At 45.2% G+C, this 27063-nt stretch overlaps 1 protein-coding gene across 1 annotated transcript in view; it reads left to right on the forward strand.

The window, feature by feature from the left end:
- Positions 1 to 27063, forward strand: part of ZC3H3 (zinc finger CCCH-type containing 3) — a 358737-nt gene that overhangs the window by 143159 nt on the left and 188515 nt on the right. Inside the window, exon 4 of the mRNA XM_065398821.1 lies at positions 653 to 809. Within this exon, the coding sequence (XP_065254893.1) occupies positions 653 to 809 (157 nt within the window). The remainder of the gene's footprint in view (positions 1 to 652; positions 810 to 27063) is intronic.

A 27063-nucleotide genomic window follows, 5' to 3' on the forward strand; every position in this document is an offset into this window, starting at 1 on the left:
CAGGGATAAGGTGTGTTTTCTAAATGTGTTTGAAATGTCTCAAAAGACCATTGTGCAGTAGGAAGGCTGGAATATTTGTACTCTTTAAGATGCAGTGGGGAAATGCCTACTTCAGTCAATAGTGTGCAATGATATAACCAAGGATGAAAATATCTTCTGCCTGTCAAACTGGACCGATCACTTCTCCTCTCTCAAACAGATCTGGCTAACTAGTCGTATCCTTCAGACTTCGTGTATTAATGACCTATTGAAACTTAGAACCTCTTTGTCCATAAGCAGGAGCTAGACTATGTGAGCTTAATGAGGATTGACACAGTCAGTACGTAGTAATTACAACAGACAATGTTCCATTTTGTCCAGTTCCTACCTTGGACAGAAAAACATGAACACCCCCATAATACATCTGATTGCTTGTGCCGTACATGTGCACGTGTGTGTATGGGCACACTTGGGGGGGCATTACTTTCTGACCAAATTGGGGATCATAAGTAGTTGAAGTGCTAACAAGCTCTCCTTAGTCTTAGCTAGAAGCCACTCTTCTCTGCATAGTATGAACTGGTTATGTAGGTGGCTTGCCTCCTTCCCACCCTTAATCACATGCATCCTAAGGATGAGAACTTTTCAGGTTGTTCTTTTGCTTACTTTCTTCCAGGGTCCAGCTTGCACCTTGTAAGGAGCCCTGTGGCTAATAAAGTAGTACAGACTCGCTATAGGATAGTGAAGAAGAATGTGGCTTCACCTTCAAGTTCGTCGTCATCCTTCAGCATTCCTGTTCCCAGCTGGAAGACAAGGCGACTTGTGACATCCAGGTAACGTTTCTGCCTATGCTAATCTATTAGGATGCTAATAGACTTCTGTTATGAGATTCACAATATATAGTGGTTCACCAGGGAGATACTTCTCCCGTCTCCTGTCTGGAGAAGTTTGTCTCATGACACGCTACCTTGGAGTGACCTGCCTTTAACTACAAGGCCTAGAAAACATAATTTTCAGCATACATACACAACTCCTCACACATTTTCCGTACATACATCTCTTGGTGATTAAATAACCAGTGTGACACAGGCTTTCAGTAGAGACCCTTACAATGACCACTTTTGGTGAACCCATGGGATCCCTGTACACCATGCACCTTGGTGTCCTCTGTCAGTTGGCATCAAGAGGTCCTGAGGTCACACTCTCCCCCAGGGAACATGCCCTATTCTCCATACTAGTCTACAAATTGCTCTTGCACTTCATGGAAGGTATCTACTGAGCCATGGACTCTCCTCCAATTCACCTTCCTTTTATGAACCAGATGTACCAACTTTTTGTGTTCACAAACAGACCAAATACTGGTTCTTCCTGCTCTTTCTCCTCCCCCCCCCCCCATTGCTTTTCCATCAAGATATCATCATATGTTCATATTTTATCTTCTATATAGAATCCACAAATACCCATGACTGTCATTCCGCGATAGTAAATCACACAGTCAAATCAATCCTTGTGCTACTTCTAGGCTGGCCCAATTAGAACATCTCTTATTGGTGTTTTGAAGAGGGGCTTGTATACTGCGAACTTGCAAATACCCTGAGATTTTAGCCTAATGTATGTCTGTACTAGAAACTCTGCAGTGCACACCTGGAGCGCTGTAGTGTAGACACTTACTGCAGCGACGGAAAGGATTTTTCCTTTACTGTACGAAATCCACCTTTCTGAGAGGTGATAGCTAGTTCGATGGAAGAATTGTTACACCAACCTAGCAGTGTCTACACCAGGGCTTAGGTAGGTTTAACTACATCACAAAGGGCGTGAAACTTTTGTAGTTGAGCCGACCCAACTCTGTAGTGTAAAGCAGGCCTTAAATTTCTTTGCATTTCACAGGTTCATAATTTGTTGTTGGTAGTTACAATGGTAGATATTTGCATGTAAGTGAAGGTTTAGTCCTGATAGCTCATCTTCTGTTTGATTCTGCCCTGAAATCATAATATCGAATCTGTCAAGTTCTCATCAGTGTCATGGCTGTAGACACTGGTTCTGGCAGTAGCTTCACAGAGAGGGAGGAGCAGAGTAATAAAATGCCATTTAATCATAACCGAGAGGACAGGACAAATAGTGGCCAAGCAAACTGTTCAGGATAAATTATTTTCAGGTTTGTTCCAGTGTTAAATGTAAATTGCTTACTAAATTAAGTCCAGATGCTTCATTGTTTTGGGATTAAACTGATCGCTTCTGTTTGGAGCTGTCGCCACTAGCAAGGGGTTCTTTACTGTGTTGTCCACTATAACTGTTATTCACACTGCAATTTGTCAGATCATTCTGTGCATCTGCAGGGATTTTGTTTGCAATGACTACATGACCCTAGAGCAGTGGTTCCCAAGGTGGGGTTCATGAAATGTTACAGGGGGTTCTCGGAAAAAATTCCCTAATGGCGGACAGAGCTGTCCCTAGGGACCCTGGGCAGCTGCGGGCCAGCAGCCCGGAGCCCCTGGACTTCCAAGAGCTAAGCAGAGCAAAGCAAGCATATCTATCACACTGAGGAGATTTAAACTTCAACACTCCTTATAAGAAATGGAAACGGAGGTGGATATTTTTTTGCTGTTTTTAAAATTAAATAGGCAGCTAGTATTGTTTTTAAAATTATGATGAAGAACAAGTTTAAGCTTTGTTGTAACGTAACATGCATTGTTTGTCTGGACTGTTCAAGACCTGAATGCATATGTAGGAGGAACTCTTTGAGTTGGCTTCTTAAATACCTTCATGCTGTTTCACATCTGATACTCCTTGATGAAACATAGGAGCCTTGTCTTATAACAGGCTTATTCAAAGTGATACAAGTTACGAAAGCGAGATCTTGGAAGAGTGTTGCTGTTTTCATAATGTAATAAAAATACTGTAATGATAAATAATAATAATAAATAGTTTGTAATAAGCATGTCATAAAAACAAATTTTATATTTCCAAGATCACTGCTTTTATAATTTATACTCAGGTAAAGGAGAAAATCCCTGGAGATATTCATTTTTAGGAGGGGGTTCGCGAGACTTGACATTTTAGTGACAGGGGTTCACAGGTTGTTAAAGTTTGGGAACCACTGCCCTAGAGTGAATGGTGATAAGGCAGGAAACTTGCCCCAACCAAAACAATTACATCCCCATCAGCCTGGAAGTTGCCCCCCTCCTAGCTTGAGTTAGGTATATCTGAGAGTGTATCTTTCCATCCTGAACAAGCAGTATTGAGCGAATCTTGCTCTTTTATTTAAATCCATTAAGGGGAACCTACTTTGGTTGAAACAGTTGCTTCCTTCTTTATGTGGTACAGCCAGACTTGTTAAAATGACCATTCTCCCTGTTACTGCCCAGTTATCTGAAAGCCCGAGCAAAGATTGATTTTTGTTTCTACTTTTTTTGGGACCATAAATATTCTGTGAAGGGTCTGGACAAAACTGCCACTTCAGTGTCTCTGCACTTAATGTTTCTCTAACTGGGGCCTGGAAAGAGGGTGGCACCATTAGATTCCATAATTGTCCCAATTTTATCAACGGAGGTGGGGGGGATTTGCATCCTGTAAGCGCTACTTGTTGGTTAGTCAGGGTTCTGAAATCCCTTTCAGAGTCAGTGCAACTTGGGGGTGTTGTGTGGTGGTCCAGCACTGTTTGTATGGAGTGTTGTCGTGTTGCACAAAGCTTGATATGCGAATCTGACTCATGAGACCAATTCAGGATTAGGAGACGCAACCCTAGAGAAAGAGGAAGGTTACTTGTATTTGTACCAAATTTTGCAGGGGGAAAAAAAAAAAGCTTCTGCTCTTTGGTAAGATGAGCCCTGTCAAATTTGAAATGGGTAAGTTTAATATCAGTGATGTTATTGAGATGGGGCAAAACGAGGCTTAGAATGGGAAGCTAGCTTCAACCATAATGATGGAGAGACAAGTCCCTCCTCGATTTGATTCTGTTCAGGTTCTCATACACTCCTCATTACCATGCAATCTGAACATCTAATTGATTGAGCATCTGACTGAGAGGAGGGGACTTGTGTTTAAAATGGGGGAGGAGCGGGGCTAGAGACAGTGATTAAGACCAGAGATCACAGAGTCACACCATCAGTCTTACTCAACAGAGCAGTCATTTTATAGAGAAGTAATCTGATCGTTCTGTTTTGATTGGATGAGAGCTTCCACTTGTAGAATCATCTTATACTTATTAATCTTGGACTTCATTAAATTGTGTGGCTTAGATCTTATGGTTGTTTCATACAGATCTCAATAAAGTGCCATCAGCAAATTAAAACAATTATATTTTAAAGAAGTGATAAATCTCTGATTCAGTCTTGCTCTTACCTTCGTTGCGTGCGATCCATCATACGGACCGTCTGGTCAGGACATGGCAAACGCTTTTTCTGTAGTTCTGACATTTGTCTTATACTCCAATGACCATTACATTCTCCTGGATGTGGAACAAAAAAATGATCTATTAGACTGTGAGCTACTATCTCAGGGGAAGGAGGAGGGAAGATCTGATGTTCGGGTTGTTAAAAAGTGGACTGGATGAAGCACTGGAGACATCTCTAGCAGGGAGTCATCCTGCACTATTTGGAGGAAGATTGAGATCTGGATTAAGTGAGTGGATCTCATCCATCTCTAGTTTCGATGGTCCAACGACCTCTTTTCAGTCACATTTAATCTTTCCCCACTCTTAAAAAGTGGTTCATTTTGAAGGAGGTCTAATTCAGAGCCACTGAAAAATCTCCCCGCTGCTGCCCTGTTTGCTAGTGATGATGCAAGTGATAATGACTGGCATTGTTTTTCTCTGCCCCCTCCATTCCCCCCATTGTGTGTTATTTGGTTTAGTGAATTGTAAGCTCTTTGGGGCAGGAACCATGTGTTTGTACAGCTCCTAGGTCAGTGGGGCCCCGAGACTGACTTGGACCATGCGGTGCTACTGTAAATATTAAATAACAGTTGAATACTAAATAATACAGCCCAATATGAGCGCAATGATGCTGGGAATAAGCCCAGCTTGAGGCAAAGGGATCTCAGGTGTGTCTGACTGCTGCTGCATAGCAGTAAGTGGGGGCCAGGGGGTACTTATGCTAGGATAATGGCCAACTTTTTGTGTTGGTGACAGTGGTTAGATTTAGCACATACACGCAGTGCCCTCCTTCAGATGAAGTTGCAGCTTGTTTGTCGAGTGGCTAAGCAGCGGTGATTTATTAACCTTTTAGTTTTACCCTTTGATATGGTACCGAGAACTGTAAACATTTGTTTAATGTCTGTTTGGCCCTGAGCCACAGTGCTGTAAAGTATAGCTCTAAATGCAGCACCGGGTGCACGCGGCCGCTGCACTTGCAGCACGTAGGGACGGGGAAGTCCCAGCGATCAAAATTCAGATCGTTCAGGGCCTGCATGGGATGGGAACGGCCCTTCAGTTCTGCCGTAATCCCTTTGATTTATATGGCACTTTAATGGACTTCTGGTGGGATCACATATCTGACCCACCGAACACTCTGTAAAGCTTGGCTCTGCAAAGAGTATCGCTGTTCATCTGCAGGGGAAACCACCCTGCGGTTTGCAGCACGGGGTGGGGTCTCTGGCATTCGCTCCATTGCAGGCAAATCCCATGAAGCAGTTGGCCAGAGACAGAAGACAAATGTGTCTCTCAGGATCGTGAGCAGGGGCGGGGGGGGGGGGCGGGGTGCTGCTGCTCAGCCACAGGCACCCAGTGCTAATTCCTCAGTGATTGGTTGCTTTCTCCCCTCATTGCTAGATTGCATTAAACTTTGCCCTGCCGCTGACTTTTCTGCAGGCGATAGATGGGAGTGTATTTTAAATTAATTTTACTGCACTTTTTGTAATATTTTTGTTTTAAATAGATTTATAAGCAACTTGGGGGCTATTTCTACAAATTTATGAAGATAATTTTCACTCTCTTGATAAGGTTAAATTTACACCTGCTATTTCCATATTAATTCACATTGCTAAGTGGATCTAATTTTCTTCCGTTCTTCTATCTAGTGAGCATGGCCTTTCCTAATGCAATTTCCCCCTCACTAAATCACTGTGATCAGGAGTCATGATCGAGTTAAATTAACTTAAATTAATTTACTTAATAAGAGCTCCAGATCATTGTGAATGAGATTAAGATTTATTGATTCTCCTTTCACTCCTCCCACTAATCTCTTCCTGCTTTGCAGGGTGAGTTTTGGAAAGGCTGTGGTTTCTGCCTTAAATTTCATTTTTCCCTTCACATGTGGTTGTTGTGTGAATCATGCAGGGACATCGTAACTCTGTCCAGGTCCTCCTCTGGCCATAGATGAGCTTGAAGAACTGGTGGTGATGTCAGGGATGCTCTAAACTCATAAGCCCATATTAACAGATACTTGAGGTAACTAGTTCTTTGGGGTTATTTGTTTGCCAGCTGCTCTCCGGGAGGTCCTGCTTTCACCCTGGTTCATAGCCTGATTGATATTAGGTGACTTGCTGGGGGCGTCTCTGATTCTGCCCTGAGAATAACAGGAGACCTTTCAGCTTTTCCATACTTGTTCGGAGGAGGAGGGAGCCTTTCTCCTCATTTGAGGATGCAGCAGTATTGTGGAACCTACCAGAGAGGACACAGATTTCCTTACTGGAGAGGGGGCCAGTGGAGTGTCAGGCGGGAGTGCACCTTGCTTGCGACTGTCTGGTGGGTAGAGATAACAATGTGGAAATGCTGCCTGTCATTAAAAACAGGACCTCTTTTCCTTGTCTACCCCCCTCCTTTCCTGAAATCAGAATCTTTTGTGCCTGTCTGGAGAAAAGAAGACTGAGGGGGATCTGATAGATCTTCAAATATATCAAGGACTGTTAATCTGCAGCCAGGAGGATTTAGGTTAGATATTAGGAAAAACTTTCTAACTATTTGACAGTGGGCTCTTCAGTCTAGCAGAGGAAGGTCTAACACACTCCAATGGCTGGAAGTTGAAGCAAGACAAATTGAGCCTGGAAATAAGGTGTCAGTTTTGAACAGTGAGGGCATCTAACCACTGGAACAATTTACTAAGGGCTGTGCTGGATTCTCCATCACTGGCGGCTTTTCAATCAAGATTGGATTTTTAAAAAAGATCTGCTCTATTTCAAACAGGAATTGTTTTGGAGATGTTCTAAGGCCAGTGTTGTATGGGAGGTCAGACTTGCTGATCACAGTCGTCCCTCCTGGCCTTGGAAGCTATGAATCTATAATCTTAACCCTAACCCACATGCAAAACATTTTTCTGCATACTTGGGCTGTAGTGGCTGCTTGTGCTAGGCACAGCAACTGATGAAATGGGGAGCCATAATTATTATTGGAGTGCTCCATTCTGCAGCTGACATTAATTTGTATTGCAGGAGTGCTCCGGAGCCAGTCAAGGAGCAGGGCTCCCATGCTCTGTACAGACACCGAACAAAAAGACAACTCCTGCCCCAAAGAGCTTACATTGTAACTTATAAGACGAGACAACAGCTGGATACAGACAGGGGAGTACAAGAAAACAGACACATGCTATTGGTCAGTCTGACAGGCGGTGGTCGCAGCGCACCAGCTGCCCAACTGTTGTCAATTTTTTTGTAGGCATCGTGTCAAAGAAAGTTTTTAGGAGTCCTTAAACTTAGGTGTTATAATATAATACAGTTGTGGTTCTATATAGCTATGTACAATTCCTGTCATCGGAGGGTTTAAGAACAGGTTAGACAAACACCTGTCAGGGATGGTCTAGGTTTACATGGTCCTGCCACAGTGCTGGGGGATGGACTTGGTGACCTCTCGGGGTCCCTTCCAGCCCAACGTTTCTATGATTCTATAACTGTTTTTGCTATGTGCTGTCCACACACTTAAGGAAAAGTAGACCTTGTCCCAAAGAGCTTTCAGACTAGGCTACAACAGAACACAACAGGTGGGTGAAACAAGCAAATGGGAATTGGGGAGGGAGGTGGAGAAATGAGGTAGCTATAAAACAAGCTTATCTTAGCACACTAAGGGCTTGTCTTCACTACCTGCCCGGATCGGCGGGTAGAAATCGATCCCCGAATCGACGCGCGTACTCCACCAGCCCAGGTAGGAGTAAGCGCCGTCGATGGGGGAGCTGCGGCAGTCGATTTACTGCCGTCCTCGCAGCGGGGTAAGTCGGATCATATACGTCGAATTCAGCTACGCTATTCCCGTCGCTGAATTTGCGTATCTGAAATCGATTCCTCCCCTGTAGTGTAGACGTAGCCTGAGTGTTAGTCATGGCTTGCAGCCTGCCTTGCCATTGTCAGCTGGTACTACCTTGTAGGCGACAGGCAGAGCTTAGAACTCAGGACTTGGCAGGGAAGGGAAGGGGCACCTGCTTTGCAACTCTGTTCTTTACACATGTGTATAATTTGTCTGCATAGATACCCGGTCGCTTATTAGGGCGCTCAAGCAGTTTGCTTTGGAAAGCTTTGAAGTTCACCTTGGAGAACAGTGTTAAAGAACCAGTGCTGCATGCAAAGAAATATAGCTAGGGAGAGAGAATATTTGTCACCATAGGATTAAATTGTATTTTTTCCCTCTGCAATTCCATTCTATGAAGAAGAAGAGCAGTGTGGTCCAGTGGACTGAGCACTGCTCTGGGCAACAGGAGCTTCAGATTTCTAGTCATGCCTTCGCACAGGGACTCCCTTTAGCCTATAACAAGCCTTCACCTCAGTGCTTCAGTTTACCTATCTATGAAATGGGGTTGATGATACTGAGCTACCTTACGGAGTGTTGAGGATTGATTAGTTTTTTCCCCACAGTGGTTCATGAGTGTAAAGTGCTCTTAATGTCCTGGGTATCATTATCATTTCATTGCTGCCTGTCAGTATATTTGTTGGTAGATTTCTCCTAGTACCCAGGTGCCTTCTCCTGTGTGATTTATCCAGGGTTTGTGACATCAGAATTCATTGTGACTGTGACTAATGAAGTCAGAGATGTGCTTGAGAGATAAGGCACTGCCTCTCTAGCTCTGGTAGCCCTTGCAATCCCAGGGGGCTGGCGCTCGAAGCTTCAGATCTGCCAATGATACCATCCTCCCTATCTTGTTTAGCTCTCTCTCTTGCTCGAGTGTCACTGTGCTTTTTTTATTCCACCCTGCCTGGGTGCTTGGGATGCCCTTCCGAAATCTAGTCAGCCAGCTGCCTCCCTCGCTCCATTCAGGTCCCACATGTGCAGCTTTGCCTACAAAAAATGCATGTTTCCACCTACTCCTATCCTGTCTTAAACTGAGTAACCGTGTCATCTTTATAACGTATGTCCTCCCCTTCTGGTGCATGTTGTATCTTCTGGTGTCTGTAGGGCGACCAGTGCCCGGTTTTCGACCGGAAAGTCCGGTTGAAAAGGGGACCTGACAGTGTCCGGTTAGATTTACTGACCGGACACCCAAAGTCTGGTTACTGGAGGAGGGGAGGTGCTGAGTCATCGCCCGCGGCAGCCTCTACTCAGCCAGGGCCGCCTCCTCCCTGCATCAGGCGGCTGCAGCTCCCAGCTCCGCAGGCGAGCCCGTCCTGACCCACGCAGGGAGGGCGGGAGAGGGAAAGAGCAGCGAGCTATGGGGGAGGGGGAAAGAGGAGCGAACGGTGGGAAGGGGCAGGGCAGGAGCGGAGCCTTAGTAATGCAAAATAATAATTCGAATGTAGGCCGCCTGGCGGTTATCGGGCCGGGCAGTTCTGCGGCTTTGCTGCTTCACCAGCGACACCACGGCTGTGCTTTGCTAGAAAAAGGTGGTGAGCTTACTCCAGCTAATTTCTTGCAATGCCCCCAGGGTAGTAGTCTGACAGGCTCACATATTTCCAGCATTACTCCTGTGCTCGTTTGGATCTTGGCAGTGTGGTGTTTGTCCTTTGAGATTTTCCTCACCACTTGAACTACTTTTTGCTGACATTTCTCCAGTCCTGTTACGAGCTTCTTCAGAGGAGTGAAATAGTAGTTTGCCTTCTTGAAATTGTTGTTACCGCCCTATTTAAAAGGTCAGTTTATCCTTTGCTGTAATGGAAGTAAAGGGCTATTTCACACTTCCAGAGCGTGGTGAGCGGAACACTCACAAGACACTGGAGATTAAACGGTAACACAGTCGTTGTTTTGTTGGGCGAGTTGTATTTTTTCCCCCTCTGTCAGCTGGGACATGCATGTTAACTCTTGGAATATTAGTTGCTAGCTCAACCGTCAAGCAACTGAGACTCAGGTGAGTTGAATTCTTGTGTTTCGAGACACTGGGACTCGTGCGTTCTGTTGCTGCGTGTCTACACTGCTTTCCCATGCTGATAGCTCTTTCTGACTTTTGCAGAATGGAGAACCACTAGGGGTCAGTGTTGCCTACTGGGTAGAGCACTGGACTGGCTCTCAGGAGACCTGGGTTCTATTCTTGGCTCTGCCACTGGCCTGCAGGGTGACCTTGGGGCAAGTCACTTCCCCTCTCTGCCTCAGTTTTTTCAGCCGTAGAATGGGGATGACACCAACCTCCTTTTAAAGCGCTTTGAGATCTACCAATGAAAGGTGCTAGATAAGAGTGTGGGTGACGGTGCTGTTTTGCTTTGAACACAAAGGCCACACCTAAGTTGCATGTTAATTTATGAACATTTTAAAACCTAAAACTCAATCCTCACATCCCTGTTATGTGCTTTTACTTGTCTTCCTTGATAGGTAATACACTGTGTCTTCTATAATGCCTTCTATCTGAGGAACTTGCTTTGCATAGCAAACATTAATGAATTTGTCCTTCCAACCTTTCTGCAAGAAAGCTCAGGATTAGCCAGATTTTATTGATGAGGAAACTGAGGCACAGAGGGGTTAAGTGAGTTAAGTTAAGTTAAGCCCAAGATCATACAGTGCATCTGTGACGGAGTTTAGGAGAAGAGCTCAACTTTTCCAACTACCAATCCTGTGATTTAGCTGCAAGAGGTAACATTTTCAAAAGCACCTAAGTGACTTAGGAGCCTAAATATCATTAAAAGTCAGTGGAACTTAAGCACGTGAGTCACTTGTGTAAAAGTCTGAAAAGCACGTAAGACTATTCTAGATTTCTAACTGCTTGTTGGCTGAGTTAATTTGCCATAAAAACCCCCAGTTGGTTAGTTTTGTGTAACCGCACAATTACAGAGAAAGGGCAGCTCCAGCGGCACCGCATTGGACATACTTTAGGCCCTATCTTACTTTTTGTCATTAAAGGTAAGATTTTCCTTGATGTGCACTGCCAGCATTGGGTTATGCTCTGATCCCCAGAGTAGCCTGGAATTACTGGTGAATTAGTCCCGGCACTCTTAGGAGATCACTGGTGGATGGGATGAAGTATAATGAACTCTTAGGGGGGAGGGATAGCTCAGTGGTTTGAGCATTGGCCTGCTAAACCCAGGGTTGTGAGTTCAATCCTTGAGGGGGCCACTTAGGGATCTGGGGCAAAATCAGTACTTGGTCCTGCTAGTGAAGGCAGGGGACTGGACTCGATGACCTTTCAAGGTCCCTTCCAGTTCTAGGAGATAGGATATCTCCATTAATTTATTTATTTATCGAGACGCAAATGGCTGAGACAATGTACTTTTAAAAATGTCTTCTGCAAAAAAAATAAAGAAAGAAAAGTAGTTAGGGCTGCTAGGAAGTGGGGAGAACCTTATAAAACATGTTTGGGGGGGCATGCGGTGGGTCCCAGGCCAGCTCTGACAGGGGTAGGGAGGGAGTTTCCAGCTCTGTTCCTGCTCCACTCTGCCCCCAGCCCAACTCCGCCCTCATTCCCTCTCTGTCCCCATCCCTGGTTCCAGCCCCAGCTCCAACTCCACTTTCAGCCCAAGCTCTGCTGCTGAGGAGGCCTCGGCCGTGCAGTAATGGAGGGTGGGGGCGCGCAGACAGATTCCGTTAATGGTAGCGGGGGTGTGACTGGAAAAGTTTACGCAGCACTGTGCTAAAGGAATACGAATTTTAAACACAAGTCAGTGCATCTGTTAAGGATTCTAGAGTATTATGGGAATTAACATCTGAATTTACTACACATTGACAATTATTTTTGAGAACTCAGGCAAAACTGCCGAGGTGGCAAAAGAAAAGCAAATTTGGTACTGAAAACGGAAAAGAAAAGTAATCCTGTCAGCTAATGTCCCATAAATCTAACTTCTCTCTGCAATAAAATTGGGACATCCAGTGAAATGAAGGGCTGTACATTTAAAACTATAAAAAGTAATGCTTTTTAGCACAATACATACTTAACCTGTGGAACTCATTGACACAATAGATTGAGTTTAAGATCTTACAGGATTTGAAAGAGGATTAAACGTATGGATTTGAGAACATCCACAGTTATATTAAATGTAAGTTTATGAGCAATATACATTCTCCTGCTTCAGAGCCTAAATAACCACTAAAGTGATGGGGGGTTAAGAAGAAACCTCCCCCATTAGCAGCTTATTTTGGAATAGTCGATTATAGGGATTCTTACCCCCTTCGTCAGAAGGATTTGGTACTGGCTGTTGTCATAAACAATAATAATCTATGCACCATTGGTTTGATCCAGACTGGAAATTGCTATGTTCCTAAAATAATTGTATGGATGTCGAGTGTGAGAACCATTACATGATTGGAAGATAATGGAATTGGAACAAATAAGCAGCATTAGTTTATAAAGAATACATCTTTACAGGTAAACTTTGTTGCTCTTTTGGTAGAATTACAAAACTTAATAAAGGAAGGGAAAGCAGTGGGTGGTAATATATTTGGATTTTAGTAAAGCCTTTGTTATTGAGACTCAGAAAATAATATTTTCAGTATTAACTAAAATTGGCTTAGCTACCAGCATTATCATTTGACTTGAAAACTGGCAGAAGGACCATAAACAAAGGGGGATAAACTACAATGTGCTAGTTGGGATGGGTGTCAGGTGGGTGAGGTACCACAGGTTTAACAGGAGCAATGAGATTAAATTTAAATGTATGCTGAATGTCAGCCTAAATTTCTTAAAATGAGATCTGTGAGGCTGGGGAATAGTTTGCCTCAGGGAAGTGGTGGAAGCCTCATCACTTGGGACATGTTTTAAAACTAGACTTAACAGACCAGCAACAGATACGCTGTCTAGCAGAGCATGCTGTGTTGGCTGGGAGGTAGATCATCCTGCACTGCAGTGGATGTCTCCATGTGTAACCTCTCTGTGATGAACTGGCTGGCTCCACAGGAAAAAAACATATTTCCAAATGAATGCCATAGGGGATGTTAGTACATAAGAACATAAACACAGCCATACTGGGTCAGCCCAAAGGTCCATCTAGCCCAGTATCCTGTCTTCCGACAGTGGCCAATGCCAGGTGCCCCAGAGGGAATGAACAGAACAGGTAATCATCAAGTGATCCATCCCCTGTTGCCCATTCCCATCTTCTGGCAAACAGAGGCTAGGGACACCATCCCTGCCCATCTTGGCTAATAGCTATTGATGGATCTATCCTCCATGAATTTATCTAGTTCTTTTTTGAGCCCTGTTATAGTCTTGGCCTTCACAACATCCTCTGGCAAAAAGTTCCACAGGTCGACTGTGCGTTGTGTGACGAAATACTCCCTTTTCTTTGTTTTAATTCTGCTGCCTATTAATTTCATCGGGTGACCCCTAGTTCTTGTGTTATGAGAAGGAGTAAATAATGCTTCCTTATTTACTTTCTCCACACCAGTCATGATTTTATAGACCTCTATCATGTCTCCCCTTAGTCGTCTCTTGTCCAAGCTGAAAAGTCCTCATATGGAAGCTGTTCCATAGCCCTAGCTTACTGAGAACATGGTTTAATCCTGTTCTTCTCTGCCATGGCTGAATCCCCATCCTTCATATGCATTGTTACCCTGGGATGTGTACCATGTGGTTGGCTTGTAAACTGACTTGGTAGCACAGGCTGAGAATTCTAATTTGTGATAAGCTTAGCGAATGGAATTAGGTGGCAGCATGTTCCCAAGTTCATTTTCTGTGCTTTTTGTGTAATGCGTTGGAAGCGGCGTGATGGGGAGTTTCAGCTCGTGTGCGTGGCGTTCTGATTTGGATCAATGTGGGTGATAAGGGCTCTGAGCTGCCATTACTGACAATTATGCGTTAAGCGTGCTCCAGCTGCAGTATCATTTTTTCTCTCCATTCACAACCAGAATGGCTCAAGAAATATCAAGGAGAAGAATCAGCTAGAGGCAGATAAATTACAAGTAATTATTTCTTTCTGTTGCTAGCTAGTTTCTGCTCTTGAGTATTTTCTCAAATGCACCTTCTGGAGAAGCTAGTTGAAGTGGCCCCTTGTCAGCAAACATTTCTGTGAGCTATGCAGAGCACAGCATGGAAAAGAGATCCTTCTCAGTTTTTAAAACTTGCTGTTTGTTTAAACTGATGCTCTCGGCTACGTAAATACATCTGGCATCTCTTGTCCACACCATCTCAGCTGCACAAAGATGCATGTTTAGACACTGCATGGCAGGAAAGGAGAAGGGAAAGCTGAGAACATGTTTCCTCCTGAATTCTTGGGGGGGGGGGAGTTTCAAGCACTGCTGTATATTACTCCCACTTTGTCACTTTAGAGAGGAACTTTAATCCTGATGCAGTGAAACACGTTGATAAGGGACAGACACGTTAAATCACGCTGAATTTACAAGTCTGGGGGGCGATTCTCAGGGTCTTGGATTGCAACTGTTGAGAGTGTGATTCTGGAACATAATGCACCACGGATAGATGGGATCCGTATTGCTCTGGTGCAGCAGAGTCCAATGTGCCGTTTCCACAGTGGCAGAGAAAAGGTAGCGAAGTGTTAACAGAGGTTAACATTGATAATCACGGAGTGTGCTGGTGGGCAGGAAGCGTCGAATGAAGTTACATATATTGTGAGGCGATTTCTTCGTATTTGTCCTCAGTAGAGGTCTGTCTCTTCCCCTTGGTCCTTGACAGCTCTCTGCAGGGTGCAAGCCTTTGCTTGAGGGGGAAGTGAAAGCCCAGACCAGCATATCTGCTACTGGACTCCCATGTGCCAGTCCACAGTGATAACCAGCCCGCCCTGTGGCTAACATGTGGCTTATTTTTTTTTTTTTTTTAAAGTGTGCATGTGTAGTGTTTACTCGGCGACAATGAGATGAGCAAGTTGAAGCTTCTTTTCTCTGGATTCTCCTGGGTTTTGTCAGTTTTGAACAAGATTAATAATGTCTTTCATGTAGGTTTTTATAGACTGTCTGTCTGAATGATCAGAAGCTGCTTCCAGGGAAGTTATCGAGAGGCTGAGTGGTGGATCACTTGGAATATTATTTTTGTTATACTTGGTTAAATCCTTCCCAGCCATGAAGCACACCCTAGCCTTGGCTAATCTGAGATCCCCATATCGTTTCAGTGGGACAGAGCCAATTGCATACCTGAATTCCTGGTGTCCACCAGAAAAAGCAGCAGCAGCGCTTGCATTTTATGATGATCAGTCGTCTACTAAGCATTTGACTTGGAAGAATTAGAGTGAATTTGGTTACTTTAATGTGCTTATCAATTGAGAGAGATGCGTATGGTTCTCTCCTTTCAGATACTTGTGCTGGCCTTTACCTTTCTTACTGTGACTCCCCTCCTGACTTTGGTCTGTATTTGGACCGCAGAACTGTGCGATCAAAAGTTGGGGGATTAGGAGTTAATTTTATTTTATCAAGATATGCAGTTATTACCCCAGTTCTTATCCCCTCCTCTCTTTCTCCCCCATCCCCCCAACCCAAAAGCTTTCAGTGCATTAATCTGAAAGGGACTTGAAATGTGACTAATGTCCTTAAAGTTCCTGTCAATTTTTTCTTCCCAAATTCATTTGACATGAAAGTGAGAAGTAAACAGAAACCCTGTGTTTAAGCAGATAACTTGGAAAGCCTTTTCCATCACATTTAAAAATGGCCGTGTCATGGATTCTGCGAATTGGCGGGTTCTATTTTGTTTTATTTTTTTTTGTCTGGGTGGTAAATTTTCTTTTAATAATCTCTACGTGGTTTTATGAGGTTTAGGGATAAGATTTTTTTGAAGGGATGTTAAACCATTCTCAAAAATGACATCTCATTACAGTAAAATTCATCTGCTGAGATTGGAGACATTATAGGCCGGGGGAAACTATGGCTCCAGTTTAAAAATATGATTTTTTTCTATAGGAAGTACTTTTTAATCTTTTTAATGAGGATGGTATGAGATACACAACCCCTTATTGTTTCTGAGAAGTCCTGACATCCGGCCTAACATAATCCATTTTCTGTTAGCTACTAGTTAGAGGCTTTAAAAAACAATGTAGACTCTTTTTGGCAAAGCTGTGCATTAATCTTTCATATGCTCAGTGCTCCCCCTCCCCGAGAATGAGACACTTTATAATAATGATGCCAAGTGTTGGACTCCTGCACGTTTACTGTGCAGTGTGGGATGTTGAAAAATGGCAGCATGGGATCTTTCAGGCCACAAATATCCAGTCTCTGGTGACGTTCCCCTTGACCCACTCCCACCACAGTTTCTGAAACAATCAGCTGTGAGCATTACCCACCATTGCACAGAGCAAATAGGGGGGACTGAGAGAAGAAAGGAATGTGCATTTTCCCCCTGCATTTACATATTTTGGATTGTTTCTGTCCAAGAAAGAAGTGAGGGGAAACATGGTTATCCGTGCTGGTTGAAATCCTAATTTCCCACATGTACCCCCAGGCCTTGCATAAAATGCCTTCTTGCTCTCTCTTTAACACTGGTTTGTGATGATGCTTTGCCATTGGCCTCCAGGCTGCTGGTATCCACTAATTCTGGTCTGCCTGGGGTGAGAAGAACCCCCCCCCCCCCCAATTTCCTCCTCCTTTAAGAGACAGTCATACTAATTGAGCTCTACTTTGGAGGAACTAATGAAAACAAAATAAAAATGGGATTCAGAGGTTAACTGCCAGCTTTAAATGCATATGAAAATACTTAAGAATAATGGGATTTTCTTTTTTTAATTTTGGTTAATGGAGTAGTAGATTTTTGAATTGATTCTATTAAAAATAAAACTGTCAGTTTCAAACCTGGGGAGGCAATTATGGGTTATTTAGTTGACAAGGTATTGTGTTAATCTTGGCTCATTCCTTCCATGTACGTCCTTCTCTAGAGCGTTCCATGCAGGGGAGAGTGGTTGGTGGAGGTGGTAAAGAACCAGGTCCTGGTTTGTAAAGCCTCCAAGAAAGAATTCGCTTCAGGTTTAAGGAAATGGACATCTTGTGTGTGCATCACATACTGTGTCGTATCTGTATGTTTCTGTTAATGAGGAAGAAGATGGACCTACTTCAACTGCCTTGGCCTCAGCACAGGGAGGATTCACAGTTTTCTCTTAATTTAATGAGGATAAAACTAATATCCCAAGGCCTCCCATTATGTAATGTGTTTGTATGGGCCTGATTTTAAAATGTGGGTGCTTAAAGGTGTGCACCTAAATAAGCTAGCTGCCTGACTTTTTCCATGCTAGCCGATAGGACCTGCAGGTTCGCAGCTCCTCTGAAAATCAGGCATATTGTGCTGCTTAAATATGCATTCCGATTCCTAACATGGGGCACCCATGACAATGTTTTGGCCTGTTTGTAGAGAGCTAGACAAAACTTACTACCCAGCTGCAGCCTGGCGGACTGTCTTTTGGCTGAGTTGCATGATTATAAAAATGGAGAGCATAGCACACCTTTGAAATCAAAACAGTGCCTTTTTGTTTGGTACTGGTTGGGCAGACTTTAAACGGAGACACTTAAACCCCAGCAAAACACAGTTGTCTCATCAATGAAAGGTACGTAAGAGGCAGTTTCCTCCACTAGGCTCTTCTCCAACTGGCCGAGCTTCCATTGAGACCATCCCTCCATGCAAAATCCCAGTCTAGCTCTGGCTTTCTTCTGCCATGACACTCTGACCTTTCACTCTCTAGGTAGCAGGGCGGATGGAAATGAATGGAGAGACCCAACCAGTCTGTAATCTGGTTAATGCAGAACCCTCTGCTCTGTCAGCTGTTTGTTTCTTGTGTGAATGTTTGTTACTGTAAACATCCACTATAAACACGTATGTGTTTGTGGGGTGGAGTGTTCTGAAGGTACAAGGATGGCGGGGGAAGCAGCCCTTGGTGGGCAGAGTGACTAGGGTTGTCAACCCTCCAGGATTGGCCTGTAGTCTCCCGGAATCGGCATCCGTCTCCCAGTGCCTATTGAAAGCAATTCAGGAGATTTTAATAGGATATTTTAAGAAAATGACATTACATCATGTTGGGAAAAATAATCTCCTGGAATAGCTTCAGTCAGAGTTGGCAACCCTAGGAGTGACCCAGAAGACAGAGCACCAGATTTGGAGATGGGAGATCTGGATTCTAGTCTTAGCTCTGCCACTGCCCTACTGGGGCAACTCACTTCCCTGCTCTCTGCCTCAGTTTCCCCTCCCTCCCTCTCTACATCTATATTGTCTGTTCAGAGTGTAGGCATGGACCGTCTTTTACTATGTGTATCTACAGCATCTAGTACAGAAGTGGGCAAACTACGGCCCACAGGCCACATCCAGCCCGCGGGACCGTCCTGCCCGGTCCCCGAGCTCCTGGCCCGGGAGGCTAACCCCCGGCCCCTCCCCTGCTGTCCCCCCACCCCTGCAGCCTCAGCTCGCTCGATCCGGGCGGTGGGGCTGTGAGCTCCTGGGGCAGTGCAGCTGCAGAGCCTGGCCTGACCCAGTGCTCTGTGCTGCCCGGTGGCGGGGCAGGCTCCAGCCGGGCGGCGCGCCTGTAGTGCCGCCAGCCACCGGTGCCCCAGGCAGCGCGGTAAGGGGGCAGGGAGTGGTTGGATAGAGGGCAGGGGAGTTCGGGGGGTGGTCAGGGGGCGAGGGTGTGGCTAGGAGTCGGGGCGGTCAGAGGGCAGGGAACAGGGGGGTTGAATGGGGGCAGGGGTCCCGGGGGGGCAGTCAGGAAGGAGAGAGGGGGTTGGATGGGGTGAAGGGGGGCAGTCAGGGGCAGGGGGCCCGGGGGGGCAGTCAGGAAGGAGACGGGGTTGGATGGGGCGGCAGGGGGCAGTCAGGGGCAGGAGTTCCGGGGGCGGTCAGGGGACAGGGAGCAGGGGTGTGTGGATGGGGCAGGGGTTCCGGGGGGCCGTCAGGGAACAGGGGGGGTTGGATGGGGCAGGGGTTCCGGGCGGAGGGGGGGGCAGATAGGCAGCAGAGGCTGAGCCAAGGCTTTGGTCCAACAATAAGGGATATAGTTACTGGGTAAAACCTTTTCTTTACTTTTTTCAGACAAAGGTTTACTGCTTGTCTAGAATAGACATTTCTCCTTCAATATTTGTGTTAGATTTTTATAGGACACGTCTAATGAGGTGAACTCATTACGTAAATTGCATTAAGTACCCAGTAATCACATGATGCATAGGTACAAGGAATTATGCAAACCTCTCACATTGGACAGAATAAATCAGTACTACTGAAGGATCAGAGGCATGCTAGTTAAACTTTCTGATTGACCATCTGTGGTGGACAAGAAAAGCAGCCTCATGTCTAATACAGCCCCATTGCTGATTCATTGCATGTGAGAGGAAATTGGAGTATACAGCAGTGTATGGTAAAGTGGAGAAGAGAAGGTAACTAATTGCCTGTTGGACTGATTCATCTATCAAACGACTTCAGGTGAAAACCTTTCACCAGACTGTTAATGATTATGTAGTCGAGCAGGCTTGTCAATGGAGCGTTATGGAGTTCTGCACATATAGATGACGCTTGTAAGTTTAATTCTTGGCGGCACCGGATCTTACATGTTGGCGTGTGGGCCACTTGACCGACCAGACTAACAGAAACAGAGGGTCCTGTGGCACCTTTAAAGGTGCCACAGGAGCCTCTGTTGCTTTTTACAGATCCAGACTAACACGGCTACCCCTCTGATACCAGACTAACAGAGAAAAGGAACAAAGAAAAACAATAACCCGAAAGTTTAAAAAAAAGAGGTAGGAAAATCTCTCTCAATGCAATGCAGGTCAATCCAGTGGAACATTATTGGTGTGGCAAACTATACGAGTGTTCCTGAAGAGTAAGGAAAAGCCAGACTGGGCAAGTGTCTGGGGGGTGGGGGGTGGGGTTTATCCTTTATTCATTATTGTCCATTCCTGATCCAGTGGCCAGTTGCTACGAAGCACAGTGCCATCTCCGCTGTGTCTCCTCTTTCCCCAGGGTCAGGATATGACAGCGGTATCTCTATTGCGGTAGGTCTTTGTGAAAATACCCCCTCAAATAAGTATTCTAGTTTTATAGGTTGAACGTGATTCTGTGCCGAAGATACTACACTGAGGCATTGGAAATACCTACACAGAATATGTTTAACAAGACAACTAACAGGCAGATTCCAGGGAAATAGCCACCAAACATAGAAGACAATCTATAGAATCTTCTTAAACAAGGAGACTTCCGTAGGATTTAAAAATTGGTTTGGCTGAGGTGTGAACCTGCCTCTCCAAATTCCTGCCTATGCAGCCTGCATGCATGAGCTCACCTAGGAGAGTGTACTAGTCATCCTGGCCTGAACTTTTGAAATCGGCCTCTGTTTTTGGGCAACCAACGTCAGATTCCAAAGGTTCTGTTTTCAGAAGTGCTGAGCTTCTGCAGCTTCCATTGACTTAAGAACATAAGAACGGCCACACTGGGTCAGACCAATGGTCCATCTAGCCCAGTATCCTGTCTGCTGACAGTGACCAATGCCAGGTGCCCCAGAAGGAATGAACAGAACAGGTAACCATCAAGTGATCCATCCCTAGTCACCCGTTCACAGCTTCTGGCAACTGGAGTAAAGGGGATACTCTGCACCTCTGAAAATCAGGCTCATTGGGTACCCCAAAAGAGAGGCACCCATAATTAGTGAGGGAGTTTTGAAAAGTTGGGGCCTTGTTTTTAGCAGTTAAAGTGGCTGCTCGTGCCCTTTGGAATAGGTCTGAGGCCAGGTCTCCCCTAAGAAATCAGGTTGGTATGAGTATGTCACTCAGAGATATGAAAAATTAGTTATACTGACCCACTCTGTGGTGTACACAGCGGTGAGTCGACAGGAGAATTCTCCCTCGACGTAGCTTCTCGGGGAGGTGGATTAACTATGCTGATGGGAGAAGCCCTCCTATCGGTGTAGGTTGTGTCTTCACAGAAGTGCTGCACTGGTGCAGTGTTTTAAGTGCAGGGGTATTGCCCTGAAGAACCCCTACTGACTTTCTCTGTGCAGTGTGTGGGTGACGTGGAGCCGGTCCTTGTCCTTATTCATTAGAGAGTCTCATGTGGAAATACTGTGCAAAGGCTAGCGCACAAGTAAAACTGGTTAATTTAAATAATTAAATTCCTATCTCCAGTAATAGAAGGTGAGATTTGTAGATTTCCAGATCTCTGTGGGAGATGATGGAAGCTCCAACACTCTCCCCACACCCAGGGTGTTTTCTAAGAGGCCATAGTGCCATACAGATAAAATTTTTCATACACCTTAAGATTTCATGGTGGGATGTTATATACCTGTAGCAGTCTATACTTCTGCATCCTCTCATTAGCTTGTGATGCCACTGTAGCCATCCAAGGGTTGAAAAATAAGGCAGTTGAAAAGACTGTTGTTTCTTTATTTTATGCTTCCCGGTCACTTACAATAGCTGCAGCCTGTCAATCATGAGGTGATAGCTCATTTTTACCAAACTGCCAGGATGTTGCCTCATGTTCCATCTCTGTTCTCCCCTTGTAGATTTTCTTTTTTTAATTTGAATAAATGTTCCTCCCTCCCTCCCTGATAATGGCAAGTACCTGTAGGCGTAGGCTAGAATTCTATTTTATAGAAGGAAAAAACTGAGAACAAGATTTCCCACCTCAGCTTCCCAGGTCCCTAGGCTACTTTCTGTCCTTGTTCTGAGTTCTCCATCACACATGCAGTTTTCTGTAGCCACCTGTATCTGTGACAGACGAGAATTTGTGTTGCAGTATTGCCTAGAGACCTCACCTGAGAAAGGGGGCCCCATTGTACTGGATGCCATACAGACACACACACAAAGCAATGGGCTATACCCTGGAGAGTTCACACTCGAAGTAGACAAGGCCAACAAAGTGCAGGAGAAAGGAAATATTGTTATCCCCATCTTACAGATGAGAAACTGAGGCACAAAGTTCAAGTGGCTTGCTCGGAGTCACACAGGATCTGTGGCTGAGCCAGGAATTGCACCCAGAGTTCCCGAATCCTAATCCACTCCTTCATGACAAGACCATCCTTCCTCTTTTTGGTCCACATTCAGTCCCGGGGTGTTTTATTTTTAATGCTGCGAGTTTGTCACAGAGGTCACAGAAGTCACCGGCAGTAGGAGTTCGTGTGGGGGGCTCAGGGCTGGGGCATGGGCTTTGGGCAGAGCTTGCCTCGGGGGGGCTCCCTGGAAGTGGGGATATGTCTGTCCCTCCCTCAGCTCCTGGCTCTGTGTGCTGCCTCTGCTCGCAGGCACCGCCCCCACAGCTCCCATTGGCCACGGTTCCCAGGGAATGGGAGCTGTGGAGCTGGTGCTCGGGTGGAGGCAGCATGCAGAGCTGCCTGGCCACGCCTCCGCCTAGGAACAGTGGGATGGGGATGTCGCTGCTTCCGGGGAGGCACAGAGCCAGGTAGGAAGCCTGTCAGCCTCCCCCAGCACCATCAGGGGTCCCAGGCCGCACCCGGGCCGCCCACCCCCCCAGCACCTGTGGCACCCCCGGGCCACCCATCCCACCCTGATTTAGTCAGGGTACATATAGTACAAGTCATGGTCAGGTCATGAGCCGTGAATTGTTGTTTACTGCCTGTGACCTGTCCATGAGTTTTACTAAAAATACCCGTGACTAAAACGTAGCCTTATTTATTTTTCCCTGTACAGGAAATCAGAGATTAAATGGACTTTGTCAAGGCAGACGCTTCCTCCTAGGCTTCTGTCCCCTCCCAATCACCCAGATGGCATCTATGCCTTTGGAAATATACTTCTAATATGGTGACAGCATCCACCCTTTGAAAGCCGGACTTCCGGTGCAATTGAGCATTTTTAGATGATGGGAATAGAGATTGCAAAATTGCACATCTTGTTTTTGTGTATTAAACACTTTTGAAAAGGCGTTTTTAACCTCTGGAAGCAGTTATATAAATATAATAATCCTACCTAACAGTATAAGAAGTTTGAGAATATTTTGTTTCAATCCTGGATATTTACAAAGTTAAGGGACATTTTATTTTAAATCTGATTTTTAACCTGACAATGACAGCGGAATGAGTGATGTATTTAATTTCTACTCCAGACTGGGAAATTAACAATGGCAAGTTTTTTTCGAGTGGTTTTTGCTACAATGCAGTAACTTCTCTGGCTTTCAATTGATCAGTTCCAGAAGTTTGGCACCAATTGCTGGCGTGGAAGTTGGTAAAAAGTCCTAACATACTGCAATAAAACGAACACAGCTGAATGGCAGATCAATGCCCTCCAGCAGTGACCCTAATCAGTTTGTATTAGCTACCAAATGCAGCTAAATAGTGGTACCTTCCTCTAAGCCCCACCATGGTCTGTTGCACTGAGCCATATCCAACTGTTGCTAGCATCTGGGCTGTACCTCGCTGCGTTGCCAACATGTTACAGATGAGTGACAGGGGAAGTCTCAGGCCTCGAAAAAGAGCTAACCAGTTTCTGGGGGCAGGAAGGTCGGACCACTTGGCAAGTACTTGGGCTTAATTTTCAACTGATTAATTCTTTCCAGGCTAGACAAACATTTAGTCCTCTTTCAGGCTGAAAGATGGATCCATCTGTTTCTTCCTGGCATGAGAAAAATGTTATAAAACCCCTGGAAATACTCCTGGATTTGTGGATGTAAAAGAGCGATTCTGAAATGGTCTAGGCCTGGAAACAAAAATGAATGTCTCTCGTCATAGGGGTACTGTGCTGCTTCTGACCGGTAGCTTGGGTTGGTGCAAACCAAAGGCTTCTAAATTACATTGAAAACAAATTGAATGTAGAAGATGAAAGCTGATTGAGCATTTCTTCCCAGTTCGATTAATCAGGAGTCAAATGAAAGCAGAGTTATTTCAGAGGCTATTAAGAAAGATAAGAATCTGGATAAAAAACCTTTTAGTCGGAAAAACTGCGTGACTGATGCTTTGAGGGATGGCGAGGTAGTTCTGGGAAGAACGGCAGATAATCGGTCCTTTTTCTTGAGCAAACTCACTGGAACTGTGGCAATGGTTATACACCAATAGCGCCTGCTCCCCACCACCATCCCAGATGCTTTACAGTCAGGGTTCAGACTGAGCCACAGGATGCGGACAGCTCTAGCAGTACTAACTTGCTCTTGGAGGAGCTTGTGCCCTTTAATCTGGGTTCTCATCCATGATGGTGTTTCCTGCGCACCCATTGGACCTGATAGCAACACACCTTATGAGTGAGGTCTCTAGTTCATGCCCTTTTGACTGAGAATCCGAGTGGCTGTGAAATTCCCAAATGAGCTAAGACCCAAGTGGCCTAATTAATATTGAAATTAATTAAGACTAGAGAGAAAAGATCAAGTTAAAACAGAAATGGTTTGCATAGCATGTCTGACCGGACACTCTGCAAAAGCCCATCTTGTTAGGCCTAGTTTAGGGTTAGCTCCAGTGAACAAAGAATACCTTGCATTTGTGGAGAATGCCTTTTCTCCTCTGACCCTTCCCGCAGAGCAGTTTGTCAGAGACCCATCCTTTGTGGCATCTGTGGTCCCCTGGCTTTACTTACCTCTCTCAGCCCTAGTGCACATTTCAGATTTCATTGTGTCTGGCTTATTCTCATAGAACGCATTCTGCCAAAAAGAAGTGGTGTTTCCTGGGGTAGTCTGTCGCCAGATTAACTCATAATTGTGCTAGTGCTGCGGATGTCAGCATGATATCGGTTACTGCTGTCCCATTCTGATTTGCCTCTTATATCCCCAAATAAGCATCCTCTCTTCTCCAAGGCTGTCTAGCTGTGGTGCTGGCCTTACTGACCATGCTTTGGCATGTTCATTGTTTTGCCTGGGGAGGTGTCACCCTGTTAAGAGCTCAGTTTTCTTTTAAAGACACAAGGCTTATAACATTCTGTAACTGATAGTTAACATTAATTCTGGCATTTCAGCATGAATGAATCACAGACAGCTTAACTGATCTATAACAATGAGTGGTGAGGGAGTAGCTTTCTTTAGGGTAGAAATCTAGTCATCGTCGTTGGCTGTCCCTCGATACGAGGCTGATGTCTGCCAGGGGAAAAGTCATTGATGAGACTTAAGATTGCCGAGGAGTCCAATCCGTGCTCTACAGGTTTTTCTGCATATGTGACAGGTGGTTGCTTGGAGAGAGCACAACTGCTGGCCAGGATGCTGTACACGTTCCTTCCTCTGCTGTTTCTCAGCCTCTTGAGCAAGCTGATTCCCTTCAAAATGGGCTGAGGCTGGGTGTATGACGCATGGTGTGACACCACTGCAGTGTATTGCCAGCCAGCTCTTCCCAATTCATGGGGTCAATGCCTCCCTTCTTAAGATGTACTTTCAGGGCATCCTCGTACGTTTCCTCTGTCTTCCGCAGGTGGTCTTACCATGACTAAGTTGAGAAAAGAGGACTTGCTTCGAAAGATGAGTATCAGCCATCCACACACAATGACCAGCCCAACAAAGTTCGATGTTTCATAATCTTCACCTCAACACTGGTGATGTTAACTGCAGAAAGAATGCTGGTGTTGGTGCAACGATCTTGCAATCTGATAGGCAGCACTGCTGGTACCACTCCAGACACTTAGGGCCACCCATGTCTCACACCCACAAAGAAGAGTAGGGATGACTACTGCATTGCAGACTAGGATCTTAGTTTCCATCCACAGATCTCTGTCAATAAAGACACGACAAAGCAACTTTCCGAAGGATGCGCTGGCACAATTCTAGTAGGAGCTTGGAGAAGACTGAAATCACATGTGTGTCTATAATAACCTTTGACAGTGCAGTAGGTTATTCCAGTATCATTATTTGTATTGCAGTAGTATCTAGAGACCCCAACCAGGATTGGGACTCCCTTTCACTGGGCACTGTGCTGTAGGAGACAGATCCTTCCCCAAAGAGCTTACGGTCTAAGTAGACAAGATGGACGAAAGGGTGGGAGTGGAAGTGACTTGCCCAAAGTGAGCCAGGACCAGAACTTGGGTCTTAAAGTCCCAGCCCCCATGTCCTATGCATTGGACCAATATGGCTCTAATAATGACCCAAGCTTTAGACCATTGGTCTACCCATGCTCTGAGTAGCTAATTGCCATCCACAGAGGGATTTGAAATGTTGCACTGTAACAAGCCGACATTCATAGTTGACTTTGGCATGAATGCATTAAGGGTTGAAATGTGTGCACCAACATGGCTTGGAGGAAGGCAGGTGCAACTCACAGGTGAAGAAGCCCCCCAGCTTGCTGGTGTCTTCCAGGAGACGCAGCAGCATGACTTACCACCCTCATAAATAAGACCTCTTATCTATTGCAAATGCCGGTTAGCTAATGTCAAAGTTATTCCTAGTATAAACTCTTCTTGACAAGAGAAGGGTGATGTCCTCGCTTCTTCGTAGGCACATGTAACAGTTGGAAGGACGCTTGTTTTATGCTGATCAGTCTTGTGTTCAGACTGAAATACTTACGTTGATTAATGCATCAGGGGAAATCTCTTCCTCTGTATTATGGTATCTCTGCTTGGACCAAAATGATGAGGGTTAAAATTTTGCTGTTCAGTTGCTCCCAGTTGTTTGTCTGTCTGTCTGTTGGCTTCTCACATGGTCACTTCCATAACTCCTTCCATGTGACCCCCTATGGATGGTGCAACTTCCCGCATCTTATCCACAAGGCCCCTGCCTGGTTCACAGTTAAGTCCCGGTCCAAAACCAACTATAATGAATCAAGTAGATTTGTATATAAATGGGATGTTGTTCCCATTTCCTTTTCTTTCACCTGTCTCCTCGTCTGTTCTTAGATTGTGAGCACCTGTGCGCCGGGCATGCTTTCTTCAGGGTTTGGAAAGTAGCTGTAACAGAGTGAATGCTACTGTAAATGAATCATAGGAAGTTCTTTACATCAGGCACAGCGGCCTCAGGGCAGAAGATCAGGATTTAGCATTTGATCCTATGTTTTAGGGCA

The sequence above is a fragment of the Emys orbicularis genome, chromosome 2 (assembly GCF_028017835.1).
Source record: "Emys orbicularis isolate rEmyOrb1 chromosome 2, rEmyOrb1.hap1, whole genome shotgun sequence".
NCBI classification, from domain to species: Eukaryota; Metazoa; Chordata; order Testudines; family Emydidae; genus Emys; species Emys orbicularis.